Here is a 16,741-nt window from a genome sequence, read left to right as displayed (position 1 = left end):
TGTGGAAGATGGTTTATTGTGCTGTCCGATTTACACAACCATTTCCAACCGGTGCTGAAGAGTCCATAGTCAACTTGTATATGGTCCTATGAACAGTGGTGTGTTGACCACAGCGGCACCTGTACGGATCGGAGTTCACACCAGCAGGACCAGGAAGCCTAGTATCACAATATGGTTTAAAAAAAAAAAAATGTTGCACCATTTACAACTCCCCGTTTTGGGCTCATGAGTCTGTGACAGATCCACTTTCACAACAGCATGTTCAATCCACAATAGGAATGGTTTTCAAATAAAAAATATATTTAATTCTATTAGACGTACAGGAACTTTGTTATCCTCTAAAGCAATAATAAAAACAGACTAACAAAAGGATTTTCATTTTTAAACAACCGGCTGTTGCATTTAACCTTTGGGGAAATTCCCATTGAAAAGGACGCACATTTTATACCCTGACAAGTCTAATACATAAGAACTGTGTTCTTTTGTTTCAGAGAGAGACATAGTTCACAGCACCCCAGCTGCCACACCATTTGCCCCACCATGTACATAGTAGAGACAGGCATCCAAGACTCCAATGCTTTTTGTGACACTTTCGCTAATCACACACAGAATGCCAATAGAACGATGGCCTTTCCCTGAGTATTTTTGCGATTGGTCACAAGGGGGAGGATCCTGGCCACAGGCACAAAGAGGAGGATTATGGGAGCGAAGCCCACATCTTTGCCTGTTATAATGTTGAATTGAGGAACTCGAGCAGCTCGGCACGATTCTTGTCCATCTGTTGGAGAAAAACCACGAAAGGTTGCAGGGGTGACTATAATGCACAAGGAAACAGTGCCCCTGCCTACAGTGCTTAAGCAGCACAAAGTGTATGGCTCAGTCCAGACTACCTCATTGCCTTCCCGTTTATAGAGCTAGGACTGTGTGAACACCAGAGGTTTTTTTTAAGCACACAGTGGATGTCCAGCTACAGGACTGAAGAACTCTCATCCTAAAGCCCCATTAACACCAAGAACGATAACGATAAACAAATATCGTTCTCGATAATATGAATGACGACGTTCACACATAGACTATAACGATAACGACATGAAGAATGAGATCATCGGGGATCACTTTCAGAGCGATTTATTGTTGTTCAGTGTGAACACTTTTATCGTTATGGTTATAGTCATCATTGTCGTTATCGTTCTTGGTGTGAATGACCCTTAATTCAACAAAAAATATGCTGGATTAGAATGACTGAGCAAAACAGAGAGCGGATGAATGAATACTTACCTGCTTGTCTTTCTTTGACTTCTTCACTTTCATTTTGATCTTCCTCCCTGAGATCATGCTGAATTTGCCCTTCTTTTTCCCTTTTAGGTACTAGAAAGCAAACAGATAAGAACATTAAAATAGAGCACACACCACAGACTTAAAGGAGAATTCCAGTTATTTTTCACCCGTCAAAAGTTCGTACCGACTTACGAAGATGAGTAATTAACACGAAAACGTTGCCTGATGTCCCTTTAACAGAAGTATAGTATTTACTCTTTTGATCCTGTGAGGGAAATTTGGAGTAGCTGACTAGAAAGAGTAGAACTGGAGTAGAAACAAAGAGTAGCTGACTCAAATAAAAGTCTGCTGTATAGTAATAATATTAAATAACAATAATAATATTCATTTTGCACACTTGCATTCATAGAGGCCATGTGTAACTGTTCTTCCTGAGTGTATTGGCATAATGAGAGATCCCAATCAGGGAAAAAAAGGGTCATCAAACCTTTGAGATCTGCACAGGTCCAGAAGGTTCCTCCTCTACTTTGGATTTTTTGTCCTTTTTTCTTTTGTTCTTTTTCTCCTTCTTCCCCTTCTATGGAGAAACACAAATTCAAAATGTCTTCTAAATAACACACCACTCATTCAAATGTCACTCAGCAACCGTATGACAGTGACGGATGACATCAGAAGAATGTGCAGTGTGTCTTTTTTTCATTTCAGTGCAGTGGTCTCATTTTTTCCAGAGCTGTATTACATGCATCTTCATATTCAGGTTCTTTAAAATGATTATAATTTAGTGTAAAAAGAGTAGAGACAAGAATGAAGCTGCATCCTGATAGAAACCTTTTTGTTGTGCTTCTCCTTTTTCACTTTCTTTGGGGCCTTCCTTGACTTGCTGTGAGAATCTGGAAGGGACAAGCAATTGACATGACCACTTTCAAGATGCTTATTTTCCCTGACTATGCTCTCAACCCCTCTACTTCTGACCGCTATTAGTAAAAAATGCGTATTGTGATATTTAATAAATTTTTGTAGCCATACATTGGTACCATCAAATCCCATTTGGATCAGATAAATTCCATTGCATTTTCTTTATAAACAAATTCTAACAGTGTTAAAAGCTTGAGTAATGGTTTTGTGGCAAACCCATCATTGTGTGTCTGGCTGTGATCAGAGCCACCGAAAAGCTCCCTAATCATCAACCAGTCTCCCATGAAGAACCTTAACGTTACTATACTAGAGTTCAGCTGACTAGACTAGACTAACATACTAGATATTTATTTATTTAATTGTAAAAATCTTGATTGGGAACGTGCCTCTGCTGCTAGAACTGCTACTTCTGCTGCGGGAGGAAGAGCGAGATGAGGAAGACGACGATGAAGAAGACGAGGATGACGAATCGGACGACGAGGAAGATGATGATGAGGATGAACTTGATGACGATCTGCTTCGACTGCGTTTCCGCTTGTGGCGGTCTCCCCCTGTCGAACATTGAATGGCATGTTAAAACACAGCTTTCAAACTCAGCAAGAAGGTAAATTGTATAGGTGCAACGTTAAATTCACTCGCCACTACTCGTGGACCGCCTTCGTTCATCTGTTCGACTACTTGACTCGCTTCTCCTTGCCTTGGAATCCTTTGATGACTTGAGTGAAAGCGGAGCATAGATGTCATGAACGTTATGTGAAGTGACCAATGCAAAAAACATCAACTCTCAACAACCTAACGTTAGGCCTATCTACATTCGTTAGCTACTTCGTGGCCTTACTTACAATTTACTTGTTACCAGCCAAACTCAAACCAAACGCATCAGGTCACACTGCACGTACGCTTAAAGTGGCATGACTAACGCGACGCGATCGTTAACTAGTTAGCCTATGTTTTGATAGCTAGCTTCTACGGACTGTTATTTAAAAGAATAATGCTAACATGCTACATCTAAATAAGTTGATAGCAGTTAAAATGTCCATCTCTTTATTCTTACTCTTCCTTTCCAATAACGCACGTTTCCACATTTTAGCATTTGAGTGCAAAAACCCAAGGCTGCATCATGAATGGAAATTCGTTCATTAAATTACTTTAAAGAGAGGAAAAGGAAAGAGACGTAGAACAGCTAAGAGTTTCTAACAGCTAAGTTAACCTAGCAAGCTATCAACACCTATGTTATTAGCTACACTGCCACTAATCTAGCTGCAGAGCGGTACATAAAATACACATCTTACCATGGTGAAGCGTTAATTAGTTTAAACGCAGTGGGGTGCGACAATCATATAGGAATCTACATTGGATTAGTTAAAGTTGGGATATTAGCAGACTGTGTCAGAGGGTTCTGTTAACAACAGTATTCTTTGGGAAGTCAGCGACAATAATGGCTGCTACAGTCCCCTCCCTCCTTCAAAATATCAGCGTTTCCCTCATACCTGTGGAATGATCCCTTTCATTTTACCTTTCATGTCTTTATGATTTATACCATACACAACAATTAGCATACAGGTCAAATTGAATGATCTAAACTGTGTCATCCTACCTAAAAACCAATATAAGAACATCTGGTCATCCTAGTCAAAGAATATCGCTCTGTTTCATAAAGTGAGAACACAGGCTACTAGTTGAGCGTAATCTCACATTTTAAAAGAAATATAAAGTAGCCTGGCTGCCTCGAGGTTTATAAGAAATATATGATTATTATTATTAATATTATACCTAACCTTTCACGTAAAAGTCAATAAAAAGTTACATAATGCTCCAGGCTCCAAGTGATATATTCCCTCGATCAGCCAGTCTATTTAGTGACAAAGTAATACTTTGTCAAAAAGTATTGGCAAATGTTGCAATAGGGCTAAGGGTAAACTCATATGGGAAAACTAAACTGTAGCCTATAGACTTTTATGGACGTTTTCAACTCTATAGTATTATTGCAATATAATGTCGCTAGCTTCACATAAAGACGATAGGTCTGAAACCATATTGTGCTTTATCGCCATCTATTGGCCTGGAGTCTAGTAATTGGCCCCTCGACAACATGGCTTTGAGAGGGAATGACAGAAACACTTTTAGCCTATTATGGGAACTCCTCCTGCCTCTCCACCTTGCAAGGCTAATGAAAATACATTGAATCATCTCAGGGTAGCAAGAGTTACCATTCATTTGATCTCCATCAGAATTATTTCCCTCATAAAATACAATAGCCTATGGTTTAAGTTATCTGTAAAGCTGTGATCCCTGTGTAGACCTAATGCTTGCACTGTAAGGGACAGAAAAGCCCTACAAAGGGTGGTTAAAGTAGAACAGAAATGGGTGCCTTTTCCACTTTTAAATCATATTTGCCCACCTCAGGCATACTTTTTTCTCCCACATTTAAATATAATGGATTGAAGTAAAATAAATGTGACAGTGTGGTAAATCTCATGATAAATGCTCTTATCCAATAATGGTCAAATTTGCTTAGCAATGATTATGTTAAAACTATAATGAACAACAGTTATTCCTGTCTAATTTGTGTGACGAGGTGGTAGGATTAAGCTTGACGGACCTCCTCATAGTAATTAAAAAACAACAATAAACAACAACAAATAAACAATGTAAAAGAATGTCATAATTTCATAACTTGTCATTTTGAGAAAAAAGGTAAATCTTAAAGTAATAATAATAAAATAAGAAATATTTTTTTAACAAAACACACATTGCTCACAATTATTGACAACAGAAGCATTTTCCCCCATCTAATTTCAAACTTCTTTTAAGTTAATTTAAGTTCCCTTGCAGTCGAATAAACAATGGATCAGAAAAATGTTCCTGTTTCTATATTCTGTTTATGTAAGCTGTATTTGTGAATAGCCTAGGCTATGGCGTTTGAAAGATGTCAAAATTTTATATATAAGTAAGGGTATATATACATCCCCGTGATCACTAACTAGACCACCAAGCCATAATTAGCAACAACATAACTGTGCATGAGATGTAATTGTTTATATTCCAGTTAAATGTTCCAGTTTCATTGGGTGGTAGATGGGTTTTAGGTAGGTGAATTCAAAATCATTTGCTGGTAGATGAACCAAACAAGCTGGGGTGAGGGGGTAAAAGTAAAAGTACCAGCACAGGAGTTTGTGTCCTCAAGAAATTAACATGTTGCTTGTTCAATAATTTTGGTAGATGAATCCAACAAGCTGAGGCCAGCACAGGAGTTTGTGTCCTCAAGAAATTAACATGTTGCTTGTTCACTCGTGTTTGAGGTTGTTTCCTAATAGGAGATTTATAATTCCTAAGGTCCTGAAGGCCTGTGCAGAACAGCTATGTGGGATTCTACAGTGCCTATTCAACACCAGCCTGTGTCAGATGAAGGTTCCAGTGCTGTGGAAAACATCATGCCTTATTCTAGTACCCAAGAAGTCTTCTCCATCAGTCCTCAATGATTACAGACTAGTGGCATTAAAATCACACTGCATGAAAGTGTTGGAGAGATTGGTGTTGGCACACCTCAGACCTCAGGTGACCACCTCAATGGACCCACTGCAATTTGCCTACCAACGTGAGGTTGGTGTTGAAGATGCCATCATCTACCTGCTTCAGCGAGCCCACAACCACCTGGATGAAGCTGGTATTGCAGTGAGAATAATGTTCAAAGGATGCAGGTGGAGACATCCATAACATCATGGATTGTTGATTACCTGACGGAAAGACCACAGTTTGTACGGATGGGAGGATGTGTGTCCGAGAAGGTGGTTAGCAGCACAGGAGCACCGCAGGGGACTGTACTCTCTCCATTCCTCTTCACATTATACACCTCGGACTTTCAGTACAACTCTGCAACCCGTCATCTGCAGAAATACTCTGATGACTCTGCAGTTGTAGGGTGTGTGAAGGATGGGGAGGATACTGAGTATAGAGAACTGGTGAACAGCTTTGTGGCATGGTGTGGAAACAACCACCTACTCTTAAATGTGGCCAAGACCAAAGAGATGGTAGTGGACTTTAGGAGGGCTAGGACCAAGTTGAACACTGTCTCCATCATGGGGGATGAGGTGGAGGTAGTGGAAAACTACAAATATCTGGGTGTACATCTGGATAACAAACTGGACTGGAAGTGCAACACTGAGGCTGTTTATAGGAAGGAACAGAGCAGGCTATACTTCTTGAGGAAGCTTAGGTCTTTTAATGTGTGCAGCAGGATGTTGAACATGTTTTACCAGTCTGCTGTTTCTAGTACCATTGTCTTTGCTGCCATCTGCTGGGGTACCAGTATCAGAGCAAATGACACCAAAAAACTCAACAAGTTGATTAAAAGAGCTGGCTCTGTAATTGGAAGTACACTTGAACCCCTAGAGTTAGTTAGGATGTTGCAAAAGCTCCTTAACATTATGGAAAACACCTCACATCCACTGAATGAACTACTGGTCAAACAACAGAGTGTTTTTAGCTGTAGGTTGCTCCAACTTCGCTGTAGCAAGGAGCGTTATAGAAAATCATTCCTGCCCACTACCATAACTATTTACAACAACTCCCCTTTGTGCCATGAGAGAAAATCTTATGCTGAGAGTCAATGCAGTTTACAACCTCTTTAACAGAGACTATATCCAATTGTATTTATTTTTTTAACTTGTATGTATTTTTTATGTGTGATATATGTTTATATTATTAATTGCTGCTGTAACACCATAATTTCCCTTTGGGGATGATTAAAGTAATCTATCTATCTATCTATCTATCTATCTATATAAAGGTACTTTAATACAGTAACTATATGTACTTCATTATCCACCACTTTGTGAGTGAGTGAGTAGCCTAGATTGTGTATGGCACAACATAATTTGGCATTAAAGATCAGGGACTGAAAACAGAATGATTTTCATTTAGGTTCGTTCTGAGCAAAAACATTATTTGATATCATAATATTATAATATAATACCTATATAATATTAGGTATTAAAAAATGCTTGATAGCCTAACTTCAGGCACAGAAAATGTCCTTGCTTTAAGCCTGCAATAGCCTAACTTATGTATGGTGCTACCAACTGCATGACAGGCCATAAATATTTGCCTAGTGTCTCTGGTAGCCTATTTTATTTCACAAATTGTTTCAGTAATTTAGACTACATACTTGGAAAAGGCAGTTAGATAGTGTTGGATATTCTTTTTATCAACTAGTAGTTCTAGCCAATTATGCAGGGGAGATACCGATTCATAACATCTGACTAAATTCATCCTATAAGGGGTCTGGGGAACACTGTGTGGGCAGGTGACTTTCCAAGCCTATGGAGTTTTGAATAATATTCAAACAAAGGTTAATCGGAACGATAAATATCGTTATTAACCAGTTATCTAAAATTGAAAATAAAGTTTTCACTCCGGAAGAACTGAAATTGGTTTTGTTCTTGTTTTCAGTTACGTCCATCCAAAAACTTTGTTTTCATTTTCATTCTTTGAACCATTTCTAATCCCTGCTAAAGATATTTGGCCTTTAATTGTAATGGGGGTTGAAGTAAAAACCTTCCAAAGAATGAAATAATTGAATTAGATACCCATACCCAGTACTTAGTTACTGTCCACCAGTGTGTGTGTTTGCATGTTTATTATTGAGGTGGTAGAGTAAGAATTACATTCTTGTTATGTACATTTTAAATTGTTGTATTATAATAAATCCAAAAAGGATTATTTAAGGAGTCTTTATTGAATCAGATGGAAATGTTTTGACAGTCATAGTTATCATTGCAACAATTCTGCATTAGAATCTTGTTTCAATCCAGATAACCTAATTCTACTGATTACTGACGGCTTATTTTCTATGACTAAATGTTTCCATATTCCCTCAAAACTCACTAGAAGACATCATTTGAGGGGTCATGTTTTAAAAAATCTCTCCGGGGGAGCATACCCCAAATCCTCAGAATCTTGTTTCAGTCCAGATAACCTAAATCTATTGATGGCTTATTTTATAAATGTGTCCATATTCCCTCAAAACTCACTAGAAGACATAATTTGGGGGGTAATTTTTTTAACATACCTCCAAACCCCCCTAGAATTTCTTTTTGACACTATAATTTAAGCACAGACTACACAGACTGTGTAGTGATTACACAGAAAAAGAAATTCACATATAATATATATACCCACACCATCCAAAACACGCTTTACAGAGTGTTAGACAATCAGAGAGAAGAAAAGAAAAGAAAAAAGAGAAGGCCCATGGGTAACAGGAAGAGAGATACATAGTTAGAAACCTCGAGCAGATCAACGACTCAAAGGCCTGACCCATCTGCCTAGGGTCAGATACAGGACAGTAAGGTCTGTATACATGACAAATGCATATGTTAGTCAGGTGATATTGAATGAAATCCGTAGAATTTTAAGTTTTGAATAATGTCCATGGCATCTCTAGAACCGCCACTGGAGGGCAGGCGCGGGACTGAAAAATCAGTCCCTCTCAGACCTCTAGTGTACACATAGAGACACACCAGGAGCGTTGAGCTCATTAGGAACACACACTGGAGTAGTGCAGTCTTTGATCCAGCGCCCGGGGAGCAGTTGGGGGTTGGCTACCTTACACAAGTGCACTTCATCCATGGATGTGGATGTGGAAGAGTGCTGCCCCATACACATTTTCTCTACCAGTCAGGGATCAAACCAGCCATCTTTTGGTTAGGCTACAGACTGATTCCCTGACCAGTAGGCCACGGTCTGTTATCGATGTGATCAGACATAACCATGTTTGTCCAAGCGACTTACAATGACATCAATAAACATTACATTAAAATGAACAGTTTAGGCTATAGTAAAATCTAAGCCTAAGAATACCTAAATTATTAGTGATAGAATTTAACAGAATAATAACCATAAACATACAAATCAAACAACAAATCGCAACTGTAAGGAAAAACTGAAAGAAAAAAAGTTTTGACTGACATGCATGTGTGACTGTGTTGATTGAAGACTTGAATCACTTCACCTGCATGAGAGAAGACTCGGGGCTACATATACGACACCTTACAATTATTATCATGCTCTTTTGAAACCACGGGTAGAACAAAGCATAAATAATTGGATTGAATAAAGAATTAAAGTAAAATAGTGTTGTCATATATTTTAACAAATCATTAAAAATCTGTCTTTGGATACTCTCAACCATAAAGCTGCATATATAATAGGGCACCAAGCATAACAAAAAGACAGACACCAGTATACCAAGCACTTTTGCAGCTTTTCTCTCAGATCGTTTGGGCACATCACTCTTGGAATCTGGATTGCTATTAGCCACCCTGGTGATGGCATTGACATGTCTCTTGGCAATGGCAAAGACTTTGAGGTACAGTACTAACATAATGAAGCATGGCAATACAAACACAACCACAAGATCCACAAAGGACCATATCTTATTCACAATAATGGGGCACTCGCTTGGGCACAGTGTTAGAGCATGAGTGAAGAAACCATTGCAGTACAGAAGAGCAACGTTGTACCCCAGAGAAAACATCCAGTTCAGAGATACTACAAAGATAATGAGGTTCACGGTGATTTTCGTTGAATAGAAAAAGGGATTGCTCAGAGCCAGGTATCGGTCCACTGCAATGAGAGCCACATTATGAACAGACGCACATACCAAATAGAATGACATGAAATTGACAAAAGCACAAATGGTTGTCCCAAAAAGCCAGCATGACTCTATCAGCCAGATGAATTGCAGTGGCATCAGAAATATTCCTACAAAAATATCTGACACAGCTAAAGAGAGGAGAAGCACATTAGTTGGTGTGTGCATTTGTTTGAAGTGACACATCGATGTAATGACAAGCAGATTGCCACAAACAGTTATTATAACAACAAGTATTGCAGACACATACACAGCCACATATGCTGGTGTAACTGCTGTTTTCCCAAAGCACGAAACACAATTGTCCAGAAGGCTGTAATTGCTAAATCTGTTGGTTCCTAGGTATTTTGGCTCAGTGAAGAGCTCCCTAGAAATCGAATATGAAACCAATGACATGATCGGACACCAGTGGAACAGGCCAGTGATGGTATTAAGCTACTCTTTTATATACACCAGTTTCCTATCCCCACCCCCTGTTTCCTATACTGTTTCAGTTTTTTCTTTTTAGCACTAATGCACGTCAGAGTCCTGCAGAGTTTGGGTACCCACATGCAATTGTTTGTGTAGTTTAGTCAATTGTGTGACTAATAGAACTGGTTCATTTGCATACAATGACAGAAACATTCCTTCATTTCCATCACTGTTGTTAATTATAGTTAACACTGTTACCTATATTAAGTTTAGTGATGTGTGTGCAAGACTAAATTATTTGATCTTTGATCTAGAGCCAATTGCGTGGTGATACTTGCATAGCCTAAGCCTCCAATGTTGTGACCCCATCTGCTTGAAGCAGGGCGCTGCTAGAAAATTTGGGCCCTATGACACAATAATTATATCTGTAATGTAATAAATACTTGCATTCATTACATGGGTTTTGGCTATGAAAGATTTAATTCAATAAATACAACATTCAGTTCCATACTGTCGCAGACAAAAGCCCCAGATTTGGGGCAAAGGATCTGTGTACAGCCAATAAGATAGAGGGAGCCCAATGTGAAAACCACTGGATTGTACAACTCTCCACCCATTGACTTAATTTGTATACATAGTTATTATTATGACCGCCGCTAGCGAAGCGGTCATATAGGGATTTCGTTTTTTTTCCCCTTCCTGAATAGACCTCTCCAGAATAAGTCCCGCCTCCGTTACTTCCGTATCCATCCAACTTCCGGTCGTCAAATGTCTATGGGAAATAACATGGCGTTTCGAAAGATCGTACCTGTCAAACTCTGTAGGTGACAAAGTAGAACAAGCTGGTGGGCCGATTGGCCTACACACCTCTGCCATCTAGTTTCCACTGGATTTTTTGATTGTCGGTGCCGTTTAAGTAGTAAACGATTATTAATGCTAACCGGGAGCTAGTTCCGATGTACGCGGGCGGAGGAGGGCGTTAGATCTTGCTCACAACCAACCAGTCACAACCTAACGTGATGGTCATTTTCACGTGTGATTCATGCAGGGTTTCAGTGGTCTATAAATGTTGCACAGATAACCTTCAACTCAGAATATTATTGTGATGAAATGCATTAAAACCACGAGTGACTCACTATGTTAGCAATAAAAATATGGTTGTGTTTTGATTAGAATTTCTGAATTTATTACTTGTTAACTGTAATCACGTTAATAAACTATAGTATGGCTTCTTTAATGCTCAAACATGTATTTAGAGAACACTTTTATTTGGTTTTAGTGATTACTTTTGAAATCAACCCAATTTAGGGTTTTAAAATGCTGATTATGCAGCTTAGAACTCAGAATTGAGCTTGGTAAACAAAATATTCAGAAGGGTGGTTTACCAAGTTTTCCTCAAATTTGCCGTCAGAAGTTATTTCGAAACACCATGTTATTTCCCATAGACATTTGATGCCCGGAAGTTGGATGGATACGGAAGTTACTGAGGCGGGACTTATTCTGGAGAGGGCTATTTTTGGTCAATGATACTCGGGACACCGAAACACCGGGGCACATGAAATTTGGTGTGTATGTAGCCCCACTATAGCCTGACATTGTCATACTCAATTCTAGTCAGAATATGAGTCTGATACTGCTCCATTGGGACGTAATTATGGGGCATGTTTCAACCGATACAGGGGGGGGAATGCCTCTCAATTGGATAGACCTAACCAATCAGAGCAACAAAATACACTTAATTTAAATCAATTCTAAAAACAGTATCCACATAGTGGTGATTAATCAATCAGAGGCGCTTGCAATGACTGAGGCAGGGACTGAGCCTGGGATTCTCTGTGCATAGTAAGGTATGGTAAGGTGCTCTAAGGTGCTCTGTGTGAATGAGTGTCATGGTGGTAGTGCAATGGTGATAGTGGTCATGGTGATAGTGCAAATGAGTAAGTCCAACAGTGCAACAATGCAGAAATAAAGTAAAGTAAAGTCTATATATCTATATATTTAACTAATTAAAGAAAATGTATAAGTGTGGCCACAGTTAGGCTGTGGCATGGAGGGGGGGGGGGGGGGGTATGCATATGTGCTAATGTGCTAATATAGCACGCAAACAGTGAGGCATAAAGACAATGGTAAAAGTGGCTAGTGGACAGACAGTATCCAAACATGGAGGGGGTGAAGAGGCAGACAGACTATGCAGAGAAGTCTATCTTTCCTCTTCCCTTAAGTGAGGCATTGAACAGTTCAATGGCCCTGGGGACAAATTACTTTCTCAGTCTGTCAGTTGTGCAAGGCAGTGAGCGAAGTCTCCAGCTGATCAGGCTCTTCTGCTTAACAATAGTGCTGTGGATGGGTGACACTCATTGTCAGATGTTGATCAGTTTATTCAGGGTCCTTTTGTCAGATAGTGAAGTGATGCACTCCAGTTCAGCTCCCACTACAGAGCCAGCTTTCCTTACCAGCCTGTCGATTCGCCCCGCATCCTTCTTCCTTGTGCTTCCTCCCCAACATACTACCGCATAGAAGAGGACGTTGGGCAACAACAGACTGATAAAACATCCTGAGGAGCTTACTGCACACATTGAAGGACCGCAGCCTCCTCAGGAAGTACAGCCTGCTCTGCCCTTTCTTGTAGAGTGCATCACATGTGATGTAAGAGCGAATCAGGTCTGTAGTCATTAAAAGCTCACCAGGGGTGTGGCCTCCTCTTAGGGACAGGGGTAAGACATGATGTCTTCCACAGTGTTGGAACTTGTCCAAGGTGTAGGCTCAAATTGAAGATGTGCTTCAGTGGCCAGGTCCAGGTGGCGTCCACAGTTCAGCAGCACAGGCCTTGAGTAGCCTTCTCACAGCACCTTCCCTGCAAAGTCTCCTGTCAGGCCCAAGCTGCTTTATTGCTGGTATGCAAACAATCTAGTGCTTTAGTTGGACTGTCACTTTGATCTGTTGTAATGGGGAGGGTCTGTGTAAAGGGGGGGTGCATCTGGGATCTGTCTGTCTGATTGCTGTTGACTGAGGTGCTTCAGTGGCTGTCACCACAGGCCATTGTTCGTGCTTTATTGATCGCCATGGGGGGTGTAGGGGTGCAAAATCCAGTGATGGTGGGGGTCGCTGTCACCTCATAGCCTGTGATGATGGAGGGTGGGGGTGTTGCCTGGTATTGAGGGGGTGTGGGGGTGGGGGGTGGGGGGCTGGGGGATGGTGGACAGACCACCGCCATTGGAGCTGGAGCAGGGCAGTCAAACCTGTTGTAGAAGTGGTTCAACTGGTTCGCCCTGTCCAGGTCCCCCTCCACAGAGCTGCTGTTCTTCTTCAGGCCAGTGATAACCTTCATGCAGTCCCATGTCTCCTTCAAGTTGATTTCCTGCAGCTTCTGTTCCACCTTCTTCCTGTAATCCTCCTTAGCTTCCTTCAGCTTGAATTTGAGTTCCCCTTGCACGCGCCTCAGCTCTGCCATGTCCCCCTCTCTGAACGCCATCTTTTTCCTGTTAAGAAAGGTCTTGACATTGCTGGTTATCCAAGGCTTGTTGTTGGGAAAGCAGCGTACAGTTCTGGTGGGAACAACAATGTCCATGCAGAAGTTCAGGTAGTCAGTTGTGCACTGTGTGACCTCCTCTAAGTCCTCTCCATTCTGTAACACACTCCAGTCAGTACACTCGAAGCAGTCTCTTCGGGTGTCCACTTCCTGAAGGTGCATGTGGCAACTGGTAGCCTCTGTACTTTGGGCTTGTACATTGGCTGGAGATGAATGAGGTTGTGGTCTGACTTTCCCAGTGGAGGGAGGGGGTTTGCACTGTATGCATCCCTCACGTTTGCATACATGAGGTCTATTGTCCTGTTTTTCCTTGTAGGGCAGTCAACATACTGGTAAAAGTGTGGTAAAAATTTGTGAGTGTGGAATCCAGTGTTATGTGATTGAAGTCGCCAGAGATCACATAAAAGGCGTCAGTGTGTTTGGTTTGAAGCCTTGCGATTGTGGAGTGGATGACGTCACACGCTGTATCCGGGAGAGCTCGAGGTGGAACGTAAACACAGACAGCAATTGCGTGCGAGAACTCCCTCGGCATGTAGTACGGACTAACCGCTAATAACTCCACGCTTGCTGTCGCTGGAGCGTTGTAATATGTCCGTATCCATAGGATAGAATAAAAACACTCCTCAAAGTGTGTAATCCAAAAAGTTGCGAAGTAAAAAGTAAACAAAAGACGCAGAAACAAACACTAAGACACGGAGCTGCTGAGTAGGCTGCCACACTTGACGGCGCCGGAACCGGAAGTGAGGTGTAGGAAGAAAACACACGAACCATCCACACGAACCATCCTTCTTCTCCTATATCCCCTCCGTTTTTAAAAATAATTCTGTTGAACAGTGATATGCTACAAACATGTTAAACAGCTGGGAAAGGCTGTCGCAAATCCCTCGAACAGGTGGTCAATCAGAGATTTCAAACGAAGGAGGGAACATGTCGCAATGCAACAGCGCTGTTTTCCCTTGATGAAAGTGAAACCACGAGTTTTCCCACATCTCAACTTTGGCCAAAGTTTTCAGAAATAATTGTTTTCAGTGATACAACCTCACTGCCTGGCGGGCCATCCTATATCATTGAAATGTATAGTCTGGAATCAAACCATTCACCTCGCTTAATCCAAGGGGCGGGCAGAGAATTGTCTTTCAAACTGCCTAGGCATGCAATAGGCCAGCGCTACGACCATATCCGTATCCGGTCGGCAAAACGGCAAATACATCCTTCTTCGAAAGTAATGACTGAAGTGCATTGTGTTGCTCAACTTTCAAAGAAAAGCACAAGTCCAACTCCTCCAAAGTTGACGCCAACGCCGATTCAAACAACCGCTCTTCGTTCGCCAAAGCCACCTTCCTTGTTGTTCACAGTGCAGGACTGTTGTTATCCTGTTAAGCCCGCCTTAAGACTCTCTAACAAAATAGAGCACTGTGATTGAATAACATCTATGGTGTTAGCCAATAGAAATCCCTATGGTTTGATACTAGACGTACAGGCTGAGCAAATTAATTTGCCGCCACTAGGGTGTGTCTAGATTTCTAGATCATTAAATAATATGAATTTTCAATATGGGGTCTTAAAAGCCATGTATCCTTCTAGCCACAGCGTTTTTGTTTCAAACATAAGCCTAATCTAAGCGTGCTCAGATGATGTGACAGACCAGGCGCTGTTGCTACCTGTCCATCATCGTAAAGCCTGATTTGATTGGTCCGCCTGATATAGGGCGAACATACTTCCACCACAATGAAGCAATGCCAGACCGAACTTCCCGACCTCAGTTGTGGGTGGGACTAAGTTCGGAATGGTCCCCGGGGGCCACCCCCCCCACCCCCCCCCGCTGGGCCCCCCAAACCCAAAAAATGCAGTTTTTCCTAAATAACTACCTGAATCGTGGCACTGAGGATGAAGACTTTTTTATGGTACTAGTGCAGTACCCGTTCAAACATGCCATTCCTGAAGAAAACCCGTAGCCCAATTACATGCCAACAGGTAGCCTGTGCCTGCTTTAAAAATAGGATGATAGGGAAACATCATTCCAGCTTTATAAGCATTCAATAATGAATACAGAATATTATAATATATTAGCCTATAATTAATGTGGCCTCTAATACATGTGTAATAAATTTAGGCATGGCTGCATGTGACATTTCTACAGATCAGAATGACATAAGCCTAACAACTGTTTTGAGTTAAGGCTAAATGTAAGCTTACTGACTAACTTCCTAATACTGAAGACAAACCATTTTGTGGAAGGATGCATCATTGTTTGAAATTTGCAACGATGTGACTCAAAAACAGTCTTTAGCATAAGTGACGTCGCTCAGTCTGCCAGTTGTTGTTGTGTAGCTATGTGACATTAGCCTATCGCTCGTTTTAATTTGGGACCTTGCAGTCGGAATTGTCGTTTGTTTAGTCAAAGTCTCAAGTCCAAAGTAGCCTGGGTTATTCGAAGCGTCAGTTTATTGCACATACTTTTATTGAGTGCTTACTACATACCCGTGTTTGTTGGCGTGTTGTTGCAAAATCCGTGCAATCATTTTATGCAAGCAAACTGCATACAGGAAGTCTTTATTGTTGAGGTCAGACATGATAATTATCTTGCATCTTAACCCACAAGCGGTTCCCGAGTAATCCGTTTTTTAAATTGCGACTGACTATCATCAAAGTGAGACTTAGCTGTCAGTACACGATCCATGGGGTGGAGCTCCCCTGAAACTGGTCCCCTTGGAATTGGAAACAGTGCAGTGCAGCGATAAACGCCCTGAAATAAGCATATTTTGAAATATGCATGCAAAAATCTTCAAAATCGAGAGTGCACACCTTTGTGCCAATAGCCACATACCTAAATCTTAGGTCAGTCTGACAAACAGTCAGCAAGATATCGCAGACACAGACAATTCTTGCTTTATAGATAGATGTTGGTCTCAAGGGCCCACATCAACCTAGTCCATAATCACTCATTTGTGATT

At 41.0% G+C, this 16,741-nt stretch overlaps 2 protein-coding genes across 2 annotated transcripts; both read right to left on the bottom strand.

Annotated features, from left to right (window-relative positions):
- Positions 1–3,640, bottom strand: si:ch211-22i13.2 (uncharacterized protein LOC553945 homolog). The gene is made up of 7 exons (XM_048251173.1): positions 3,486–3,640; positions 2,833–2,908; positions 2,580–2,744; positions 2,107–2,168; positions 1,766–1,855; positions 1,279–1,368; positions 1–778 (listed from the first exon to the last, which is right to left on the bottom strand). The coding sequence occupies exons 1-7, from the start codon at positions 3,486–3,488 to the stop codon at positions 728–730; spliced, it is 537 nt and encodes a 178-aa protein (XP_048107130.1). The 5' UTR covers positions 3,489–3,640; the 3' UTR covers positions 1–727.
- Positions 3,641–9,196: 5,556 nt separating this feature from the next.
- On the bottom strand, positions 9,197–10,114 carry LOC125299576 (trace amine-associated receptor 13c-like). Its single transcript, XM_048250901.1, has one exon. It carries the CDS (start codon positions 10,031–10,033, stop codon positions 9,197–9,199), a length of 837 nt encoding a protein of 278 aa, XP_048106858.1. The 5' UTR covers positions 10,034–10,114.
- Between the last annotated feature and the right edge of the window lie 6,627 nt (positions 10,115–16,741).

The sequence above is a fragment of the Alosa alosa genome, chromosome 8 (genome assembly GCF_017589495.1).
Source record: "Alosa alosa isolate M-15738 ecotype Scorff River chromosome 8, AALO_Geno_1.1, whole genome shotgun sequence".
Lineage (NCBI taxonomy): Eukaryota > Metazoa > Chordata > Actinopteri > Clupeiformes > Clupeidae > Alosa > Alosa alosa.
The sequence above is the reverse complement of the archived record's forward strand: the minus strand, read 5'-3'. Positions and strand labels throughout refer to the sequence as shown.